A 22,917-nucleotide genomic window follows, 5' to 3' on the forward strand; every position below is an offset into this window, starting at 1 on the left:
CAAAGAACTCCACATGGCCCCATACACACACATACAGAGAATTCAGAAAGTATTCAGACCCCCTCACTTTCTCCACATTTTGTTTCGTTATAGCCTTATTCTAAAATGGATAATATGCATTTTTCCCCTCCTCGGTCTACATACAATACGCCATAATGACAAAGCAAAATCAGGTTTGTAAAAATGTGTGCAAATTAATAAAAAAAAAAAATCACATTTACATAAGTATTCAGACCCATTGCTATGACAAAGTTGAGCTCAGGTAGATCCTATTTCCATTGATCTTCTTGAGATGTTTTTCCAGCTTGATTGGAGTCCATCTGTGGTAACTTCAGTTAATGGGACAGGATCTGGAAAGGAACACACCTGTCTATACAAGGTCCCTCAGCTGACAGTGCAGGTCAGAGCAAAATCAAAGCCATGAAGACGAAGGAATTGTCTGAAGACCTCCCGGAAAGGATTGTGTCAAGGCACAGATCTGTGGAATGGTACAAAAGAATTCCCGCAGCATTGAAGGTCCCGAAGAACACTGTGGCCTCCATCATTCTTAAATGGAAGAAGTTCGTAACCACCAGGACTCTTCCTAGAGCTGGCCGCCCATCCAAACTGAGCAATCAGGAGAGAAGGGCCTTAGTCAGGGAAGTGACCAAGAGCCCGATGGTCACTCTGACAGAGCTCCAGAGTTCTTCTGTGGAGATGGGAGAACCTTCCAGAAGGACATCATCTCTGCAGCACTCCACCAACCAGGCCTTTATAGAAGAGAAGCCACTCCTTAGTAAAAGGCACATGACAGCCCTCTTGGGGTTTGCCAAAAGGCACTTAAAGGACTCTCAGAACCTGAGAAATAAGATTCTCTGGTCTGATGAAGCCAAGACTGAACTCTTTGGCCTGAATGCTAAGCATCATGTCTGGAGGAAACCAGGCATCGCTCATCATCTAGCAAATATCACCCCTACGGTGAAGCATGGTGGTGATAGCATCATGCTGTGGGGATGTTTTTCAGATGCAGGAGCCGGGAGACGAGTCAGGATCGAGGGAAAGATAAACAGAGCTAAGAGAGATCCTGGATGAAAACCTGCTCCAGAGCACTCTGGTCCTGAGACTGGGAGGATGATTCACCTTCCAGTAGGACAATGACCCTAAGTACACAGCCATGACAATGCATGAGTGGCTTCAGCACAAGTCTGTGAATGTCCTTAAGGGGCCCAGCCAGAGCCTGGACTTGAACCTGATCGATCATCTCTAGAGAGATCTGAAAATAAGTGTGCATCAATGCTCTCCATCCAACCTGACAGAGCTTGAGAGGATCTGCAGAGAAGAATGGGAGAAAATCCCCAAATCCAGATGTGGTCAAGATTGTAGCATCAAACCCAAGAAGACTTGAGGCTGTAATTGCTGCAAAGTGTGCCTGAACAAAGTACCGAGTAAAGAGTCTGAATACTTACGTAAATGTGATATTTCAGTTTTTGTTGTTTTTTTTTTAATTAATTTGCACAGATTTCTACAAACATGATTTTGCTTTGTCATTATGGGGTATTTGTGTGTAGACAGAGGAGGGGGAAAAATGCATATTCATTTTAGAATGAGTCTGTAATGTAACAAAATATGGAAGAAGTGAAGGGGTCTGAATAGTTTCTGAATTAATTTTATGTAGCTGTGTGGAGATCTATTACAGTATTTTAAAACCTGCGCATATCTGGTTAGCATAAATGATAAAATATGCATATGCCTACCCCCCAACATATTCACACATGTTTGCTTATGCGCAAATATTTGCAATGCATAGAAAGTGCATATTTTTCCTACCTATTTTATAAACATAATGCATATATTTTATGCACAAAAAATATAACTTAATTGGGTAAAAGCCTGATTTATACATGAAGTCGGTGTATTTTAAAAAGTGCATGGGTAATTGAAATCACCAGTTTGCTCATACCTCTCCCAGTTCACCCAGCCCTTCTCCAGATCATCGAGATCCTCCTAGTCCTTCACTCTGAAATCCACAGCCCCCCCAGTTCACCAAGACCTCCCACCCAACCAATAGGAGCCAATAGACAAGTTAGATATCAATTGTGTGAGATAATTAGCAGATGTAAAATTGTGCAAATAAGTTGCTGAATGTGCTCGCATAAGTCTCACATAACAGCCTGCGCACACAGGGCCTGATTTTAAAAAGCATTTCCACGCTTAAAATTGGGTTTTACACATGTAAATGCACTTTATATGTGTAAGTGGACTTTTGAAAATTGCTACAATATACCATTGAATTGTCCATAGGATATTCATGTGTAGGTGCACTTTATGCCCGTAAATAGTTTTTTAAAATTGCTACGATAATATGTTACATTTACACGTGTAACTCTTTTGAAATTTACCTTCATGACTCTTTTAGCCTCTTCCTGGGGCGTCCCTAGACCACCCCTCTTTTGCTTATGCAAATTTGCAAGTGAAAGCAAAAATACACGCATATTTTGATGTTTATAAAACAGCATCTGTGCGAGTACAAGGTATTTACACGCGTAAATGCTTAAGGCCGGCTTTATATATTGAGCGCCCATAGGCAGGGGGGTGCGGGGGAAGAGGCGGGGGCATCCGACCCCCACCCCGAAAGTCATCATCAGTATGGGAAGTTATGAAGGCGAGGGACCCCCTGATTACCCCTATTGCCTCATCTCTCTGGTCCTCCCCCCCTACCTCCAAGTCACAGAAGTGTTCAGCTGCAGCAGTAGCAGCAATACAATTCTAAGATGAAAATGCAGTGCGGGGCCTCCAGCTGCCAGTCTTGCTGTCAAGGCTCTGCGGCCCTGCCTTCTCCTCCCACATGGACGTCCTGTTACCATGGAAACCCATGCGAAGTACGGATAGAAGCATGGGAGCAGCGGCCACGCTCCAGCGTCTATCAACGTTTGACTCTGGAGGCAGTCGCCTAGGCCTAAATCTGGGCTTACATATGCTAATTTTACGCATGTAAACTCCTTTGAAAATTCACCCCAAGCTGTTTAGATCAGGGGTCATTGACTAAAGTACTAAATCTCCAGAGGGGATGTTGGTGTGCTAGTGGGAGAAGGAAGATTGGGTGGAGGAACTGACCTCTGCCCAGCATGCCAGTCTGACTGGTCTACAATGTTAGGACTGCAAATATTTTCACAGCTGGCCCACAGCTTTTGAAAATGCTTGCGGTGTTGGCCTTGTAGACCATTTAATGAGTGCTATACTGGGAAGAATGTACTCGCATGCCACCAAGTGGCACGTGTGCCGAGAGTTACCAACCCCTGGTTTAGGTACTGTTATTGGAGCTGCATAAAACAGACAAAAAAATTAGCTGCCTGGATGTACCCATTATATATAAGTCTTGCATGTACTAGGGAGAATATTTGCATATGAGAGTTAGACCCTCTCCTGGTGTAGAGGAGCAGCCCCCCTCCCGCCCGAGTTTAGAGATTCTTGGTCTGTCTCCCTTCTCAGCTTCAGTCTGTGAAATAATCAAGCCATAATGACCACGGGCCTAGGTATTTCCTGGTTATGAATGCACATCTGTCGGGTATTAATTCCTCAGGAAGTGATCCTAGTCGAGGTCTTAGGTGCTGTTATAACCTGTTTTATTTTAATCTTCTAATAAAAAAAAAAAACCCCAAAGTTTTACAGTTTTCCTATTACAGTAATTTGGAGCGCAGTGGGAAGGTGAGGTTTAAGTGACTGTGCTCCAGTACCAGGCCTTTATGGGTCCTGACACTAAGGGCCTAATTCTCGAAAGGATTTCCACGCTTAAAACTGGGCTTTACATATGTAAATAATGTCCGCCAGGTTTATGATAACGAGGAGGGTCAATGGCATTACTTTCCAGGTGATTAAAGCCATTGGGCCTTCGGCCTTCTGCTTCCATGCAGGCCATGAGGCGTAGCAGTCATTCACAATACGCAAATTCCTGTCGTATACTAGTATCTAACTATTACATTAACAGAATGTGTTTGACTTAAAACTGGCTGTTACACATTGGAAGTAATTTTCAAAGGTGTTAACGCGAATAAATGTTACAATTTTCAAAAGCCCATTTACGCGCACATAAAATCTATGGACAATTCAATGGTATATATTGTAGCAATTTTCAAAAGCCTCGTTATCATAAGCCTGGCGGACATTATTATTGCGTGTGTAATACATCTTTGAGAGAGTAAAGCTGGAGACGGTGAAAATGGCTCGGGCAGTGGTGGTGTGTATGAGACCAACATGGCCGCGACCTAGTTATAACCATAGCGCAATGCTTCTATGTTCTGTGTTTTATCTTGTGCTATTCCCTAACCGTTCACCAAAGGCTCAATTCGAGTAGTCGGGGGTGTGCAGTTCAGGCAATTGTTAGTGACTGTAACTGAGATGGCGAGCCCATTTTGTCAGTCACATACTTAATGTGAATCGGGCCTAATACATTTCCTCAAAAGAAAATTTTAAAAAACTTTTCCCTCTCCCTCTCTCTCTCCCTGCCTGTTCTGTTTCTCTCGGCCCTTCCTGCTTCCTGTTTCCTTCTTCTCCCTGTTCGTTTCCTGTTCCCTTCCTTTTTGTTTCTCCATCTCACTGTTTCTGTGGAAACCGAAAGCCCAGGGACACTTTTGGGTGAGGGGAGGAGAGTTGAAAATGGGAAAAGTAAAATGCCTTCAATTTCAGGTGAAAATTGCCTGTTAGAACTGAGCAGTTTCTTAAAAGACTCTCTTACAAGACAATTTTAAAAGAAAACTGGGGAGACTGGGAATCTGGTGCCCTCACAGCAGCCGAAAGCTCCCATGGGTTTTCTTAACACCTGTACTTTCAGCCAGATTCAAAATAAGCCATCCCAGGAAGGGGGAGGTTGCGCGTTTTGCTTGGGGAGTTAAACAACGTGCTTAAAATTGGATTTTCAAACATACACATGGTGTTTTGGCCACTGTTCTGCCACCTGTAGAAATAGCAGGTGGAGAGTGCACGGGCACCTCGTACCCCTGTATCAAAGGGAAATGACCCAGCCTGTTTCACTCTGAAAACTAGCCATGAGGCCCATGGGTACAAAAGTACCTGTGTCCCTTGCAAGCAATGCGGGCTACTGGAAATGGCGCTCAACCCCCATCCACCCCTTTAGAGTCCAGCTCTAAATATGGACTTTCAATGAAATTAGTGGTGGACATGGTTGGCCGTCAAGGGAAGGAACAGTAACACATCTTGTCTTTCGTCAGTAATGCCGCAGGACGTCCTGCAGGGCCACCATTTCCATTGTTGGCTAAATTAGGACGTCTGTATTTACTTTATGATATAAATTCTGGAACGTGACCAGTGATGATGTCATTATGTTGGCCATTGGCTGCCATGTTTTATGCTGATTCATATAAGCTTGCTTGAACCAATGGAAGATGCCGTTGCAACTTAAGATGTCCTAAGGCTGTATATTAATACCTACATGTTGGTTCTGGTTTTGTTCTTCAGGCCTCCCGCTTTGAGTGGCAGTCCTGTCATCTCCGACATCTCGCTCATTCGTCTTTCCCCTCACCCAGCCGGCGAATCCCCATTTAACCCTCAACACCCCTACATGAATCCTCACATGGAACACTACCTCCGCTCTCTGCACAGTAGTCCAACCTTGAACATGATCTCAGCTGCTAGAGGAGTGAGCCCTGCTGAAGGTAAGCATCAGGAGGGGGCAGTGGTGGGACAGCGGTGGTTGACTGATTGTTGATTTCCATCCTCCGTAACAAGCGAAGAATGTTAATTGCATGAAATGTTATTTCTTTGGATATAGACTCTCCCTATCCTGTAACTTCTGCAGAGACCTCTGATGAAGGGGCCTATGAGGTCCTGAAATCGGATGCATTAATATCAAATGGCATTTATTTTGGTTGGTCCAAGGACAGCCTCCATTAAAAATCCTAAGGTCCAATTTTCAAACACAGGGCTGTTAGAAAGCTTAGCTGGATAAAGTTATCCAGATAACTTTGGAGGCATATTCAATAGTGCAACTGCACTACTGAATATAACTGGCTATCTTAAAGTTAGCTGGCTAACTTTAGGACAACTCTTTGGCCCAACTAGATTTAGCTAGCTAAGTCATCTGGCTAATTCTGAATATTAGACTTAGCCGGTTAACTTAGCCGGCTAACTCTACTCCTCCCAGTTACGCATTAGCTAAGTTCTAGCTTCCTAACTTATTAGCTAGCTAGAATTTAGCTGGATATGTGCGCAAATATTCATGTAGCCGGCTAATTTCAGAGTCAGCCGTCTAAATGCTTTTGAATATGGATGTTCCTAGGTTTTCTGTGATCAGCACAGCTGTGAACATTTTAATTCAAAAAGCTAAGAAACGGGCTGTGAGGACAGAGAGGCTAGGCTGAAAGATTGATTACCTCTGCTCTGAACTACATCATTTAGAATTGGCCAAATCAGGTCATCAACAGACTCTTCCCCTATTATTAAAAAGGAAAAAACAATCTTTGGGAATGATTCTCCTGCCAGAGTATAGGAGGTGGGACGTTTTCGTTCTTTATAGAGCCCACGCTGTGCCGCTGCGCTGAATCCTGTATGTCCCGTTCTCCCCAAAATAAGGTGAGGTATGTTAGCTGGTGAAGCTTTTTTATGGTGTTTATAATGGCTCAGAACATGACGAGGGCGGGGGCAATGAATTCTCAGCAAAAAGCAATGTAATTTAGGTTTTCCAGACATCATATTATAAATACAGATGTTTCCTTTCAGAGGGTTGATACCGCGCCTCTACTCTGCTTCTTCCATTGCTCTTTATTTTGATTTTACTCATCCCGGCGGATCTAGTGCAACAGGTGGGAGGTCAGCTAGTAGGCTATCAGCAGGTTGCATTTTGTGGCTCCCATGCCATGGTAAAATAAGCATTGCTATTTCATCCTACGGAAAAAATAAAAAGTGATGGCTTTTCTGCACAAGGGGCAGTGAACCACCGGAAGACGGCAGGTTTGGGAGTTTACGGCGGAACGGCTTGGCAGGTCGGATGCTGACTTGTTGCACTGCGTCTCAGCTGGCCATGTCTTTCCGCAGTGATTCCACAGGCATGTCTGTCTGTCTTCCTTTTTTTTTTCCTTTATAGTGGACGCTCATGCTAATGTCGAAAACACGTTATTACTGTTGGATCACTGATCCCGTACATTGTGAGTGCCCCCGTTTTTTCCTTATGGTGCGCTTTTCCATGGTTGTTCTTGAAGCTGCACACAGATTATCCTAGAGGAACCCGAGATTGTTTATACGTTTGAGGAAACGTAGGAATGCAGAGGCCCCAGCTTCAACCCATTTTTGTCTGCAGAAACACACTTGCGCTACGTCACTGAAATCGCTGAAAGACTCCAGCACAGAGAGAGAGAGAGAAGGATGGGAGGGGGTGGAGACTACGTTCTGTGTTGGCAGTAGAGGTTTAGAGGTTTTACGCCTAAGCTAACAGTTGCCTCATGCTCTGTTTTCCTACTCTGCCCCTTGCAGTTGCTCATGAGCACTTAAAAGAGAGGGGTCTCTTCGGCTTTCCGCCTCCTCCGCCAGGGGCCAACCCTGCTGATTACTACCACCACATGACGCTCATGGCCGCTCACCAGAATCCTTATGGAGAGCTCCTGATGCAGGCGGGAGGAGTCGGCAGCGCGGCGCATCTTCACGATTACCTCAGTCCGATGGATGGTGAGTCCTCGCTTCTTCTCCCTGCTCATGAAAGGCTCCCCACTTTCCCCCCGCTTGGTCGCTTATTCTGTGCTGGTGTATTCGTTCTCGGGGGCAGGCCGAAGGCAGAACCTCGGCAAGGCCTACCCATTGCTTTGCTTGCTTTCCTAGGCTGTCGCAAGGAATTTGCTGTGATCCCCTTAAAAAAAAACAAACTGTTGACCTTTTAGTTGCCTCTTGTATCAGAAAAATCACAGTTTGCTGATTTCAGTCCCACTCCCTTTAAATCACCATCACGTCGGAGGACTGTGCGATGGGTAGAATTGTCTCGTATTAGAAAAAAAAAAAAATATATATATATATATATTTTTTTAATTATATTTGGCCTTTTGTGACAGGTCAGTCATTTGAAATCAAATCACATTCAGATACAGCAGGCATTTATCTGTTCCTGGGCCCTATTTACTAAGCCACAAATTGGAAGACAATCTTTAGTCAATAGGCCCCTAAGTTTGTACCTGAGACAAGTGACTTGCCCAAGGTAGCAAGGAACGTTAGTAGGATTTGAACCCTGGCTTTCTTGATTCGCAGCCTCCTGCTATAACCACTAGGTTACTCCTCCACTTATTTTTCAAGGTTTGTTTTTTGAATATGAAAAAGATATGGTGGGAGGAAAATCCACCGCTAACGATTCCCTCTATTAGGGGGTCAGAAATGTTTCTTTCTTTATTTTTGTCCAGCAGCTTCCTCCTGCTTCTTTAGGCTTCTGGCTCAGTTGGAAGTGCCCCCTACTGGGGCTCCAGCCTTCATGGACAGTTGTCCAGGAATTTCCCCCAATATCCTTCTCTCGCCCCCCCCAATCTAAATCAGCCCTTACATCAACAATTCTCTGGCTCAGAAACGAGAGCCATGGTTTACCCCAAAGCCCGGCACAAGTGCCCCCGTACTCAGTCAGCAGGCGCCGCACCCCAGCTGCGGTCCAGGCGCCCTATAAAGAGCGGTGAGTGCTGCATCCCCAGCCCCTGCCAGAACCAAGGAGCAGAAATCGGGTCCAGGAACTGAAACTTGGGTCTCTGGCAGAGCTGTGCTGGGCACTGCCATTGTGCCATCCAGCCTGCCAAAGAAGGCCACTTATTTGCTAATTTGTACCTAAAACACTGCAATGCCCAAAGTATGTACGTGTGTCTTGTCTTTAGCTTCTTTCTATCCCTATTGTTTGCAAAGAAATTATGATTGCATTTCTTTCTTCCTCAGTAAACAGGGCTGCCCAGTTATTTTCAAATTAAATGCAAAATGTGGGAAAACGATTCTGCTTTACATCTTCTAAAACAAAAAAACCCCAAACCCTCTGAAATTCAAAACTAAAGTCAATTAAAAAAAAAACTCTGAGAGCTGCCAAAACAGCAAAATGAAACCCTGCTCCCCAGGTCTTCCCTATGAACTCTGCCTCCAGAAGTCTCTTACCCTCCTTCCTGGGGTCTGCGATCTCCAGTTGCTCCTGCCCCACCGAATCCCGGTTCAAAAATGGCATCAAGCGAACAGCATTAGGCCAAACGACAAAGTGGCAGCAGCTTCAGAGCCGGCCAATGCGATTTCCAAACTGGGACCCGGAAGAGCAGGGGTGAATGGGGACTTCTCCTGCCCCTTTCTACTTCACAGGCCCCCAAGAAAGGGGGTCGGTGACCTCTGGGAGCGTGGAGGGCTGATGGCAAAAGCTTAGGGTGATGGTGGTGGTAATTTTGCTGGTAGGAGAGGGGGCAGTTTTTTGTTTGTTTGTTTTTTTAATTTAATGTTTATTTTATTTCAATAAATGAAACAAACTGAAATAAAGTTAACCAACTGAAACCCAAGTTAAAAAAACCCAATTGAAACAAAGAAACAAAAGAAAACACGATTTCCCTGCCCTCTCCTATCAATAAAATAACACTGGAAGTCTCTTTTGAAGTGACTGTCAAAAATGGCCGCCTTTTATCTTTTAGCGAAAAGGAATAATTCTCATGTGTCCCAAAATGACCTCTGGACGGAAGGTATTGCCCCAGAATGCTGTAGGTCATCTCTGGTCTCTAGAGCCCTTCAGAGGGAACCAGTCTTCGTGCAGAGGACCCAGGAAAACATTCTAAGAATGGCGGGTTTTTGTTTTTTAAGTTTGAGGAGTGGCTGAGAGAATGAGTAAGTTGCAGAAACGTTGAATTTCCGAGATGTTGCAAGAACCTTTCACTGTTTTACTAATATTTATTTTTAACACTGTTTATTATATTATCTGTTTTACTCATAACCAATTCTATACCTTTTGTTCTCTTGATTTGCATTGTATTTTAATTTTGTATTTCTATATTGTAATTTAACTTGTGCTTCTAATGGGAAAGAGTATAACAAAGTTGATTGAAGGCAAAAGATGGGATTTTAAGGATCGGCGGGGATTTGTTTTGTAAGTATAGGATAGGTGATGGCAACTTTAAAGAGAAGAGTTAAACTATGTGCAAAGGAATGGGTAATACAGAGAAAAGGAAGGTGAAGATGAGGAAATATTGGGAGTCATCAAGGGAGGGGAATGTTAGAAGCGAGGGTATTAGGATTCATCTGAGGTCCTGTTAAGTTGTAAAAATGTGGAGAGTGAGAAATAGTAATGCTAGAGATTTTGGAGTAGAAAAGATCGGCCAGGTTGAATGCAGAGGATGCTTCTACAGATGAAGCAGAAGAGGGAAAAGTGATGGCATGAATGGAATGAGAAAATTGGCAATGGTTAATTGGCTTGGAAATGAATAAGCAGAATTAAGAGTTTCTGTGCGATCTGACCCGTGAGAAGCTGAAAAGAAATGTTTAATATGCAATAGAACAACTCCAGTCCTCAAGAGCTACAAACAGGTCTGGTTTTCAGGATATTGCATACAACAAATTACATATATGAAAAAATAACACATCATAAAACAAATGTTAGAACAGACAATAATAACATTATTACAGCCAGTCCTTATAGTCAATTAATACAGCCCATGTCCTACCTGATCTTACCTAGGCTATAAACTAGGACCAAAATCACAAGTTTCACCGAATATTATAGCAGATGCCCATACTGCTAGAATTTTCCAAAAGCTGCCTGAATCTTTTGCTCTAATATTAGCAGTCACAAGGACTCATTTTAATTATCTGGTTAAAGCCTGAGAAGAAAGGTGTGCCTTAAGCAGTTTCCAAAATTCTGTCATCGATGTTTCAGCTCGTCTGGCAAAGAATTCCATGAAAGAGGGCCCAACACAGCAAACATTTGCCCCTGAGATTCAGCTAATCTAAGAAGCCTCACAGAAGGTGCCTCAAGTAAGCTGTGAAAAGATCTTAGCTTTCGGGAAGGATGGTATATTTTTAAAACTGATTCATTTGTAGCTTTAAAAACAATCATTGCAATTTTAAACTTCATTTTCCAGCAACTTGAAACCAATGAAGGCTTGTCAAAGCTGGGGTAATACGTCCCAGAGTCTTACTGCTAGAAATGTGCCACACAGCAGTATTCTGTACTAATTGGAGTGTCTGTAGGCAAGCCCAAACACAATGAATTGCAATAATCAAGCAGTGTCATCACTAGTACATGAATAATTGTGCAAGAATTGTTATCGGGCAGGAAAGGTTTTACATTATGTAACCGCCTATGCTTGAAAAATGGATTTGTAACGAGGGCATAAAGATAATGCTGAATCCATTTTGATACCCAGATTGTGTACGTGATTATTTATTTATTTTATTTATTTAACAACTTTTAATATACCGACGTTCGTGGGGCACATCACGCCGGTTTAGAAGTGGGTATCTGAAGATTATTGAGTAGAAAAGAGAGTGCTTCTGTCGGAGGAAAACGAGCAAGCACGATAATCTCAGTCTTACTGAGATTTAATACTAGCTTATTTCAGGACAGCCAACCATTGATAAACAACGATAAATTTTAGTCAACGCATCATTAATTGTGGAGAAAACGGGGAGGAAAAACGGAACCTCATCGCTGTATAATTTACATCCCACACTGAAATCAGCCAACAATTGAAAAAAGTGGAAAGGTACAAATATTGAAGAGTGGCTGAAAGTGAAGAACCTGTAGATAAAGGCTTAACTGAGGAGCTTGGCTTCCCCAGGCAAACTCTTTCTGATCAGTCATGCAAATACACTCTAAACCAGTGGAAAATTGCAGAGACAATGCCTATTATTTTTAATCATTCAATCAAATAGAGTGGTTTAAAGTGTCAAAAGCCAAGGTAATGTCAAGCAAAACTCCCCAAAAAACTTGGAACCTGAATCAAAAACCATGGAAGAACAAATCAGAGGTGGACAATAACAAAGTCTCTGTGCTATGAGCAGCACGAAAATCAAAGTGCGAGTCATCCAATAGGTCATTGTTTTCAATATAATCATATAACGGTTTGATTACAACCTTCTCAATAACTTTTGTCAAAACAGATAGAGATGAAATTGGGCCATAATTCCACAATTTCACCGGGTCCAAACGCGCAGGACATCAGAAGCTACTTTGATTGAGTTAGGTAAATGACCGTATGTCAGATAAACATTAATTAGCTTAGCAATAAAGCCACATAAGTCTTCTTGCAGGGCCTTAAACAATAGGCTAGAACATGAGTTAAGAAGACAATAATTATCCTTTAGCTGACTGATAATTTGTGAAACATCAACTGATGTTGTAAGCTCAAACTGTTTCCAAAGAGATTCTCCATCTAGTAGTTCTGTAAAATTGAGTTTTGGAGTCACTAATTAATTTTTCAGCAAGTTGCTTAATTTAATCTTAAAAAATTAGCTAATTCCTCACTCACACCTGTCTGTTGAACAGTCAGACGCCATAGATTTTAACTCTATGAAAGAGCTCACGTGGTTGCATTGGGGCTTAATGCATACGGGCAGAAAAATAGTCTTTTTTAATCATCTGTTTATAATTCCCAAGCTTCTGTTTACAGGCATCAAAGTTCATAGGGGTTTTAGATTTGCAGTGGTATAGCAAGGGGCTTTATGATTCCTGTGGCTAGTAAAGGTCCTCAAAGGAATCCTGCCACCTTAGAACAGCGGAGTCAGAGTCAGCAATAGTAACATCTTTGAGTTTTGGGAGCCAGATATCCCGCAACTGGTCAGTTTCTATATGAGGCCACATATAAACAATACAGGAGATGGATGGAAAGACATCTTGCCTTGGAGAGCCTAACCTTTAGTGCAATCAGAAATGATCGGACCAAGGGACCAATGTAGACATTAATGGACCAGTTATGAATAAATACCTGATCCAAAGTGTGACCCAATTTATGCATGGACGAATGAACCCACCTTAGCCTGGAGATATTGTTTAAAATATCTTCCAGAGGGTTAGGAGGAGGGTTAAGCTCTAAAAGAAGATTAAAATCACCAAGCAGCATGGCATTTTTAGTGTCAGCTTCTACTGAGAACAAAGGCTCAGTCAGCACCGAATGATAATAACTCAGAAAACCAGGTGGGCTATGGACTAAGCATAACCACCAGTTAGTTCTGGAAGGTACCAGAAAAGTTCAAGTGAGGAATATCATCAGTCTTAACCACTTTCAAGTACAGAATGTCTTTAACAACCACTGCGTTTATTAAGACGGAACTGAGAAAAATCAGTAATGAAGGTAAATGCAGCTGGTTAAGGAACACTGAATAAGAAGCATATAGTTATGTTTCAGTGGTACATAATATATCAGTTTGTTTATCTTTCAGTAAGTCAGTGAGAACAGGAATCTTCTTACGAATAGATTGACTGGTGATCAGTATGATAGAGAGGGAATACGAGCAGTGGATGCAGCATCAAGATTAATGAGTGAAGTCAAGGTCCGCGGATGACTTCTAGCAAGCATTCTCTGAATGTTACATTGGTGAAGGGGAAGATTCTTATAACGCTCATGCCTAATTCATATTGACAAAAGACAAGAAGCAATACAGCAAGCTAACAGTTCTTATAAGAACTCGCCGAATATATAATAATGAAAAAAAAATACTCAATACCGGGTCTTCTTCAACTGGCTAGAACTGGCTGAATCGCTCCTTTGTGCACGCGACAGCTACGAGCCTAAACACTGCTGCACTCCAGGCAAGTTAGAACCGGCAAATCTTTGGAACATCAGATACTGAAAATGGTGCATCAAAATGCATACAAATCATAAGTCCAACACAAACAGCAACGACGTGTAAAAACTGACCACATCCAATAAAAAATGGCCTCAAACTGGGATAACTTCTCTAAAGAAGCTGATAGGTATAAAGAAAGAAGAGAAAGTAAAATTAAGAGCAACCAAAAGCGTAACATTTCACATTAGCCATTGGGCCCAAAATTCAAAGACAATGAGATTGATGGCTATGCTGCTGAATATTTTTAATTAATATTGAAAAAACAGAATTCATACACCTTGAACGAAAAACAACTGAATTCATCCAGAATCCCATCAAACTCAGAAACAATCAGATAGTGGAACTAACCGAAAAAACTCAAAACCTAGGAGTAATAATTGACAATGAAATCAACCTCAAACAACACATATCATTGAAAGTCAGAGAGGGGTACGCGAAACTAATGGTCCTTAGAAGGCTAAAACCACTACTAACCCAAGCGCACTTTCGAACTGTTCTTCAAGCACTTATTTTCGCTAGCACAGACTATTGTAACACACTCTTCCTTGGATTACCACATTCAACGCTAAGACCACTCCAAATATTACAGAACTCTGCAGCCAGAATCCTAACTGGAAAAAGTAGAAGGGACCACATCACTCAAACTCTTGCCGAATTACACTGGCTGCCAATCGAACAAAGAGTACAATTTAAAACACTTGCACAATCCACAAGTTAATTAATGAAGAAAATACTGATTGGTTAAACACTGCATTAAGACTACATGTTCCCCAAAGAAATCTCAGATCAGCAAATAAAGCCTTACTAACCATACCCTCTGTAAAGACAGCTAAACTAACACAAGTAAGGGAGAGAGCACTGTCGTTAGCCGGCCCTATATTATGGAATTCAATGCCACCCGAAATAAGACTAATGAGGGATCAAAAACTTTTCAAAAAAGGCTTAAAAACATGGCTTTTCAAAAAGGCTTTTCAAAGTGAGAATGGGAAATAGGTGTTACTAAGAAACAAGAAAAGGACTTATACACACAGGCAAAAGTCACCTGAGAACATATGTGTGTTTTTATTTTTATTTTATCAATCTTAAGTATTAAGTTAAAGAATTACAGTATACCGCATCTTCGGTTAGCTCATAAAGAGAATTTTAATACACTTTCCATATAGCTTATAATACCGAATCATGTATCTGAACAACTACGGCACCCTCTGGTTAAAGTAAAATTAATTTTAAACTTATTTATGTGCCTATTTGTAAACCGTTGTGATGGTGCATCACTAAACGACGGTATAGAAAAGTTTTTAAATAAAATAAATAAATAAATATCCCCGTCAAAATCGCCGCTTAGCCGGATAAGTCCATATAGGGCTAAGTTCGACCTGCTCTGTGGCAGATCTGACTTCTTCAGATCAGTGAAAGTTAAACGGATAAGTAGTGCTGCCCAAATCCGCCCACTGCCTGCCCACAACTTATCAGGGTTCCTACTTAGTGACTTATCTGTCTAATTGGTCGGCTGCTGAACGTAGCTGGATATTGAGCAGCCACCACTTACCCGGATAGGTCTCTGCTTATCTGGCTTTGAATACTGGGCTCAAAATAATGTTTTCATGTATTTTTTCTTAGATTATACATATTCCCAGGGGCTCAAAGCATGCATACAGGGCTTCCATTCCTAGGCGTTTGTATTTCTCTCCCAGCTAATTAGGAGTTCATTTGAGAGTACAAATATCCGTGTTAATAGGTGTTTCCACTACGCAGGCCCTATTGCTGGATACCTTTTCCGGCTGAATTAAATACATACATTTGTGCAGCAGAGCAGTCATCAGTGTGGAAAAGGTTACAGTGAAGGATCCAAGGCAGGTAAAGGGAGAACACATGGGGAAGTGGTGTTTTTCTGGTGCTTATCTTGCTTTGCTTTGTTTGCATTGGGGTGTTTTGTAGGTTTTTGGTTAAAACCTAAAAAAATACATATATATATATATCTATATATAAAACATATAACAAATTATAATCTTTAAAACAACAATAAATAACAAAACAGCCTGACGTAACAAAACACCAAGCCACACAGCACAAATATTACAGTGAATTACAAGCCATCGTACTTATTCCCCTGGGGATAATCCTTATTTAGTAGCCTTCACCCAGCACTGCTGTCCCCCCTCCCCCTTTTAAAACCAGTGGAGGTAATTTTCAAAAGAGTTAAGCATGTAAATGTAACACGCTGTCGCAGCAATTTTCAAAAACCCCATTTACATGTTTAAAGTGCACGTAACGCGGGTAAAACCGATGGGCAATTTAATTGCAGATATTGTAGCAATTTTCAGAAACCCATCTACATGCCTAAAACCCAGTTTTAAGCATGTAAATCCGTTTGAAAATGACCCCCATATGAATTGCAAATGGAGCATTGAACAAAAGGAGTGCCAGCGGTCCGTCGGGCCCACAGCATCTTGACTCCGACAGATGCTGGTTCAGGTCGCTCAAAAGCACGAGGCAGATCCCAGAGGGACGATCCCCTCTCTGCCCCCACTGGTAGCTACGCCTGTGCCTTTCTGGCTAATAATTGTTAATACTTTACCTTTGAGCATACTTACAAATGCCTATGTATTCCAATACGTTTGTCTTTTATTTAATCCTGCTCAAGACTCGCAAACATTTGTACCAGAAGACTGCCCCAGCCACGCAGCTCCCATTACTTGCTGAAGGAGCAATTTTGACTCTTTAAAGAAAGAAACCAAATTTACGCTCAGAAAAAAAATCAGAAAAGATGGCTTGAGCCAACCTTCTAATCTTACCCTATCAAAACAAACCACCACCAATCCAAAGGAAAAAAGTAATCTCCGGTGTTCACCTTATCTCACTTATCTCATCTGTCTCTTTACTTTCATTCACAAGTTTCACTCATTTTCTCTCTCTCATTCTCTCAAACCTCTCATGTCCTCCCCCACAAGTATTATCTAGACATATTATACGAACCTTTTTTAAACCCAGCTTATTATTAACCTTCACCGCATCCTCCGGCGAAAAAGTCCACAACTTAATTGACTGTAAAAAAAAAAAAAAAAAAAAAGCACATCCTTAATTTTGTTTTAAATCTGTTACCTCTGTTAGTTTCATGGAGCGTCTGTCCCCCCACCCTAGTGATTTTTGAAGGGTAAATAATCATGCACCTTTAACCTGTTCCACGACGTGTGTGAGATTTTATTAATCGTCCGTATCATATCTCCGCCGGGTCACTCGCACTAACGAACCCTAACATGTTTAACCTTCCTTCACAAGGGATCGTTTCCATCCCCCTTATCATTTTCAGTTGCCCTTCCGGTACTTTCTCTAGCTGTGCTAAATATATATTTTTTTTTAATTGGGGATGATCAGAACTCCGTAGATACTGTATATGCAGAGGCGTTATGATTGTCTCACTTTTATTCTCATTTCCTCTCTGAATAGTTCTGAATATTCTGTTTGCTTTTTTTTTCCACTGATGCTTCACACTGAAGCCGAGAATCTGAACATATTGTTCACGGCGACCCCCGAAATCCTTTGTTCGGGTGCTAACTTCTAATATGGAACCCAGTGTTGTGCTGAAACGGGAATTATTCCCGCCCCCCTCTCCCCGACGCATCACTCCTGCATCTGTCCACGTTAAATTGAATCTGCCACCGAGAGGGGCCTAGTTCTCCAGCCTGGCGGTTCCTAACCGTCTGCTTGGGTTTCAACCACCTTGAAGGATTTTTGTGTCTCCTGCAGATCTGTTCACCTCAGTCATTGCCTCCTTTCCCTAGATTGTCAAGGAAAAAGTTAAACGACCCCAGGGTCCTATACGGACCCCCCCCCCCCCCCCCGCACAGACTGAGAATGGGCTCGGCAGCTGAACTTCCCTTCCACCCCAAGGCTGAGAGGAGCAGGAAGTCAGCTTTCAAGAAATCTGAAGCTCGCTCTACAAACAACTTTCTTTTCCTTCTGAGAAGGCAGTCTGCAGTACACAGGGCTTATTATTGTTTTGAAGTAGTACACATGTCATTTATGGTTTCCTCATGGTGCTTTCCTGTAAAAAAAAAAAATTGGCCTCTGACCATGAGACAACTTTTAGGGTGTGAAAATGGACTCCTCAGAGTTTGACTCTGCTGCTCAAGCTAATCTGCAGTCTCTGCTTTTAATCAGTTTCACCAACTGTGGCATGTGAAAGAATATCGAAATGTTTTTAATTATTTGCATCTCTTCATTACAGCCCCAAATAAACCCAAGAGACAGACTGTCAGATGACCTTGTTATGTCTTTAGCAAGCAGCTGGTTAGTTAAACAAAGTTTGCTTTATATTTAACCTACTATGAAATCCTGTCTAGCACCATTTTGCAGAGCATTTTAAAGGAAACCTCCAGTTACTGTGTGCACATTAGACAATGTGTCAAAGTCAGCATTTTGAGTATATTAATAATTACCTTTCATACAATTACTACTACTTCTACCACTTAACAGTCCTGTAATACTACTTGACATATGTAGCGCTGCACAAAAACATATGAGACCGTCCCTGCTCTGTAGAGCTTACAGTCATTTATTAGGAAAATGGTTAAAATTTAAATGAAGCTCTAAGCAGAGCAATCAGAAGTTAAGATTTAAAAGCAGCCTGAAAAAAGATGGGTTTTTAGATAGAATTTAATAAGGTAAGCGAAGGAGCATCATGCACCAACTCAGGAAGTCTGTTCCAAGCATAGGGTGCAGCCAGATGGAGATCTCAGAGTTGGGAATTGGCAGTAGAGGAGAAGGGCATATATAGGAGTGACGTGCCTGATGAGCAGAGTGCTATATAGGGGTGTAGGGAGAGAGGAGAGAGGAGAATTAGTGAGGAGTTGTGCAATGAAGGCTCTCGTAGATGAGAAAGAGGAGCTTGAACTGTATGCGAGAACAGATAGAAAGCCAATGTTGTGATCTGAGAAGAGGAGATATATGAGTGTAGTGACTTTGGTGAATGATAAATCGTGCATCTGGATTTTTAACAGATTGCAATGGAGAGGGATGGCTCAATGTGAGGAGCAGTGGCGGTGAACAGCACGTTCAAGCAGTTTGGAAGCAAAAGAGAGGAGGGAGATGGGATGATAGTTGGCAGGACAGATAGGGCCCGGTGAGAAGTGGTGTCTGAAGGCAGCAGAAACAGTGACAGTGGAAAGTGTGAGATTGAGGATGTGACAAGACGGAAGGGTTAACTGTAGGGGAAAGAGAGCTGAAGAACTGAGTGGGAATGGATTCAGAGGAACAAGTAGTGAGTTTGGAGGAGGAGAGAAGATGGGCAGTTTCCTCCACCGTGACTTCAGAAAAGGAGGACAGAGGTTGGAGATCAGGAAAAGGACAAGAAAGAAGTGGTGGAGAGGGAGGTAGAGGTGGCCTTAATGGGAATTCAAAACTAATTTTGTGAATCTTGCCATGGAAGAAGTCAGTCATAGTCTGGTTAGAGCATGAAGGGGGCAGGAGGGCAAAGAAAGTTTGAGAAGGGAATTGAGTGAGGCAAAGAGATGGCAAAGGTTGGATGCAAGAGAGTTCATCAGATGAACAGAGTAGTTTTGCTTGGTAAGTGCAATTGCAGACTGGAAGGAGGTCAGCATGAATTTGAAATGTGTGAAGTCTGGGCACGGGATTTTAGCCAGAGAAATTCGGCAGAATGGGCGCAGGAACATAGGTAACAAATTCTAGGAGGGAGCTAAGGCTGGGGTTTGATGCAGCTTACAGGACGGGTAAAGGTAGGAGTGAGAGTGTTTAAAGCAGAGGAGAATAACTACTTCCTCAACTGACTCAGACAATGTAGTGGAGGAAAGAAGAGATGAAACAATAGTGGAGAAGATACAAGGGTCCACAGCTTGGAGATTCCTGAGGGTGTTGGTGATGGATGGATGAGGCTGTCGGGGTAAAAGTTATCAGATGATGGTCTGAGATAGGAAGAACTGAGGTACAGAAGAGAGAGAGAGCGCTCGGAGGAAATGACTAGGTCAAGGCAATGGCCATGCTTGTGAGTAGGGACGGTAGAGCAAAGTCAGAAATCAAATGAGTTTCATGAAAGGAGTTTTGAGGTATAAGAGTCTGAGGGGTCATCAACATGGAAGTTAAAGTCACCAATAAAAAGCAAAGGTGAAGATGAGTCAAAGAACATGGAAAGCCAGTGAGAAAGGAAAAGGAGGGATTTATCAGGGGGTCGATAAATGACAGCTATCTGGTGCAGTAGTGGGGTGAATAGGCAGTTGGAGTTAGCCTCAAAGGAAGAAAAAGAGTGGGACTGAGGTGGAATAAGGGGTTGATGGGGCTGTGTGGGAGAAAAGATAACCTCCATGACAGAGAGCAGCAGCTGAAGCAGAGTCCTCAGGGGAAAGTCAAGGCAAGGAGATGAAGAGTGTGAGAGATAAAGAGGTCATTAATGTAGGCACGCTTCTTGGAAACAGAGTGGGCATTCCACAGGGACCATGAGAGAGGGAGAAGGGCAATAGTGATATTCACCAATGGGAAGAAAGTTGCTTTGGAGGACCAGGATTGGGATTGATATCCCCAGCTGAGAGGAGGCGGAGCAGGAGTGACAGAGACAAAGATGAGAAGCTGAAAGGGAGAGCGGAGATGGTTGGATGAGAGGAAGAAAACATTGACGTTCAAGGGTAGTGGACAGTGCAGAAGACAGAATGGCAGGTGAGATAAAGAACGTAAGGAATGGAGACGTTGGACTTGGTGTTAATAGCAGTTTGTAGCAGGGAATAAGATTGGGAAAGATTAGCAGCAGAAGTTGTACATGTGCATGCCATGCAAAGAGCTCCTGGCTCTCAGAGAACGAGTCTGATCTCTGGAGGATAGAGTAGCAGACCTGGAGGAGCTGAGGCAGACAGAGAGGTTTATAGAGGAAACTTTCAGGGACATAGCAGCCAAGTCCCAACTTCAGACTGGCAGATCTGGTGCTGCCTTGGAGGAGAAAGGTCACCTGGTTGGAGATCATCACCCTGGTGTAGCAGCAAGCGATCCTGTAGCAAGGACCTGCTCCCCAGTTGTTGCATTGTCCTTTTGCAACAAGGACGAGACTCCCAGGGCTATTCCCTTTGAAAAATGTCATTGACCAGCACCGGGGCTAAGCAGTACCCTGGGCCCTTAGCTGACTATCGAAGACAGCATTTTGAGATACAGGATGCTGTCCACCTGCCCCCCCTCCCACCCCCCAGATCACCAGGGTCCATTGTTTTGGGTTGGGATGTGGGAAAACCTAGACACCAGGGATTTAATTATATTTGGATGGGGAGTTGGGATGGGCTGGGGATTCCTATGCAAAGGGGCCATTTTTGTGTTTAAAGGGAGGGGTGGGGAAGGGAGCAGGCCATTGCCGCACATTTGGCATCAGTTTATTTGTTCTTTTGGGGGGGCCAGTAACACCTTGGTAGGCATTGGGGCAGCGGAGGCAGGCAGGAGTCGCTAATGATCCCTGGAGTGATTTTTCTTACGTGGGGAAGGGCCATTTTTCAGGCTACTGGCCCTTTAAGTGATGATGGCCCCAGCCAAAGTGACCACCGTCACATGGGAAAGAGAAGTACCGTGATGCAATTTTTTGTCGCTTATTTGTGCTACAATTTTTAAAAAATCACGCTGTGTTACATCCACCATAGTTTATTGGGGAGAGACCAAATATCGCAGGGACACCGCCTTGTGATATTTTGCCCCTTCTGCAATAAACTATTGTGGCTTAATAAATTTCCCTCTAAGTTAGCAAGGTAGCTGCCTCTGCTCCAGATCACCTCTGCTCCGCCACTGGCTAACTTTTAGATGAACAGACAGTACTGGTGGAGCATCTATATGTTTAAAGACAGGTTCATAATTTGGCAGATTTTATTACCCAAGTCCTCCCAAAATAAGTAGATTTTTAAAAATTGTTCTATACTCCTTACGGGTGTAATTTTCAAAGAGCTGCAGGGGAACCTGCACATATGCTAGTTTGGAAACATCGCGAGTCCGAGTGTACTTGTGCTGTTGCACGTAAGGGCTAATGGGGGAAACGGGGGCGGATAACGGGCAATCCGTGGCCAGGTTCACAACTGCGCGCACAACTTGCTGGTGTATGAGTGGCCTAATTGCATGCATGGCCAGACTTGTCCATGTGCCTCTACGCCTGCTGATTAAGTTTCGGAAGTGAAATTGCACTTGTCTTTTTGTCTGTGGTTTCTTGGTTGCGAGGACTGGATTAAGAGGTGGAAGTCTGGGTGAACTGGTGGAGGTGCTGGTGAACTGGTGATTTCTATTACACGTGTGAGTGAGTATTTGCACAAGCAGAGTATGCACATTCTTTAGGAAAGGCGTGCCGCTACGTATGTCTCTGGGTTATTACACGTGTAACATACACGTGCGTGCTTTTCCAGAATGGGTGGAGAAACAAACTGAAGCGCAGGTACATATTTTCAGAGCGGGACCACAGCCGCCCATCTCCGATCTTGCGGCACCGCTCCCGTCTTCAAGGATCCGTTGAACAGGTCCTTCAGCAGATTGGCCAGCACCTCTCCGAGCTTCCTCGGTGTCCTGGGATGGATCTCATCTGCCTCCATGCTGGTTCCATCCACACATTGGTATCTACCCTGCATCCTATGCTTGCCAACCAGCAGCCATCCTCCTCCAAGGTCTTCCTTAGGGAACACTGAACTGGATGAAGTCTGCTCTTTCCTCCTCTCTTTCCACACATTGCTCCTCGTCACCTTTCAGTCTTACAAGTCCGCTTCTCCTCTTCCTCCTTTCTCTGACATACCTAAAAACGCCTTTGTCCCCTCGTTTTACATCCTTAGCAATATTTCCTTCTGCTTGTTCCTTTCAACTTCAGCAGGTATTCTTCCCTGTATTTGTTTCAGCCACTTCTTGGGAGAGCCAGATTGGTTTCCTTTTCTCACTTTTATTTAGCTTTCTTGCATAAAGGTTTGTCGCCATTATTATAGCTCCTTTTAATTGGGCTCACTGTTGTTCCACTTCACCCGCCTTCTCCCAGCCTTCTATCTCTTCTTCAGAGTACAGCCCCATTTTGCACAAGTCCATATTTTTGAGACTGTACACATTCAGCTGCTCTGCCTTTAAAATATGGAACAAGTTACCTCCAACACTGTTCCGGGAAACTTGCTTCCTCATCTTTCAGAAATCACCTGTAGAGATCCTGTAAGATAG

At 43.0% G+C, this 22,917-nt stretch overlaps 1 protein-coding gene across 1 annotated transcript in view; it reads left to right on the forward strand.

The window, feature by feature from the left end:
* Positions 1 to 22,917, forward strand: part of GLI2 (GLI family zinc finger 2) — a 465,629-nt gene that overhangs the window by 377,558 nt on the left and 65,154 nt on the right. The window contains exons 4-5 of the mRNA XM_029605177.1: positions 5,452 to 5,648; positions 7,462 to 7,653. Coding sequence (XP_029461037.1) covers positions 5,452 to 5,648; positions 7,462 to 7,653 — 389 coding nt within the window. The remainder of the gene's footprint in view (positions 1 to 5,451; positions 5,649 to 7,461; positions 7,654 to 22,917) is intronic.

Source organism: Rhinatrema bivittatum, chromosome 6, assembly GCF_901001135.1.
Source record: "Rhinatrema bivittatum chromosome 6, aRhiBiv1.1, whole genome shotgun sequence".
NCBI lineage: Eukaryota > Metazoa > Chordata > Amphibia > Gymnophiona > Rhinatrematidae > Rhinatrema > Rhinatrema bivittatum.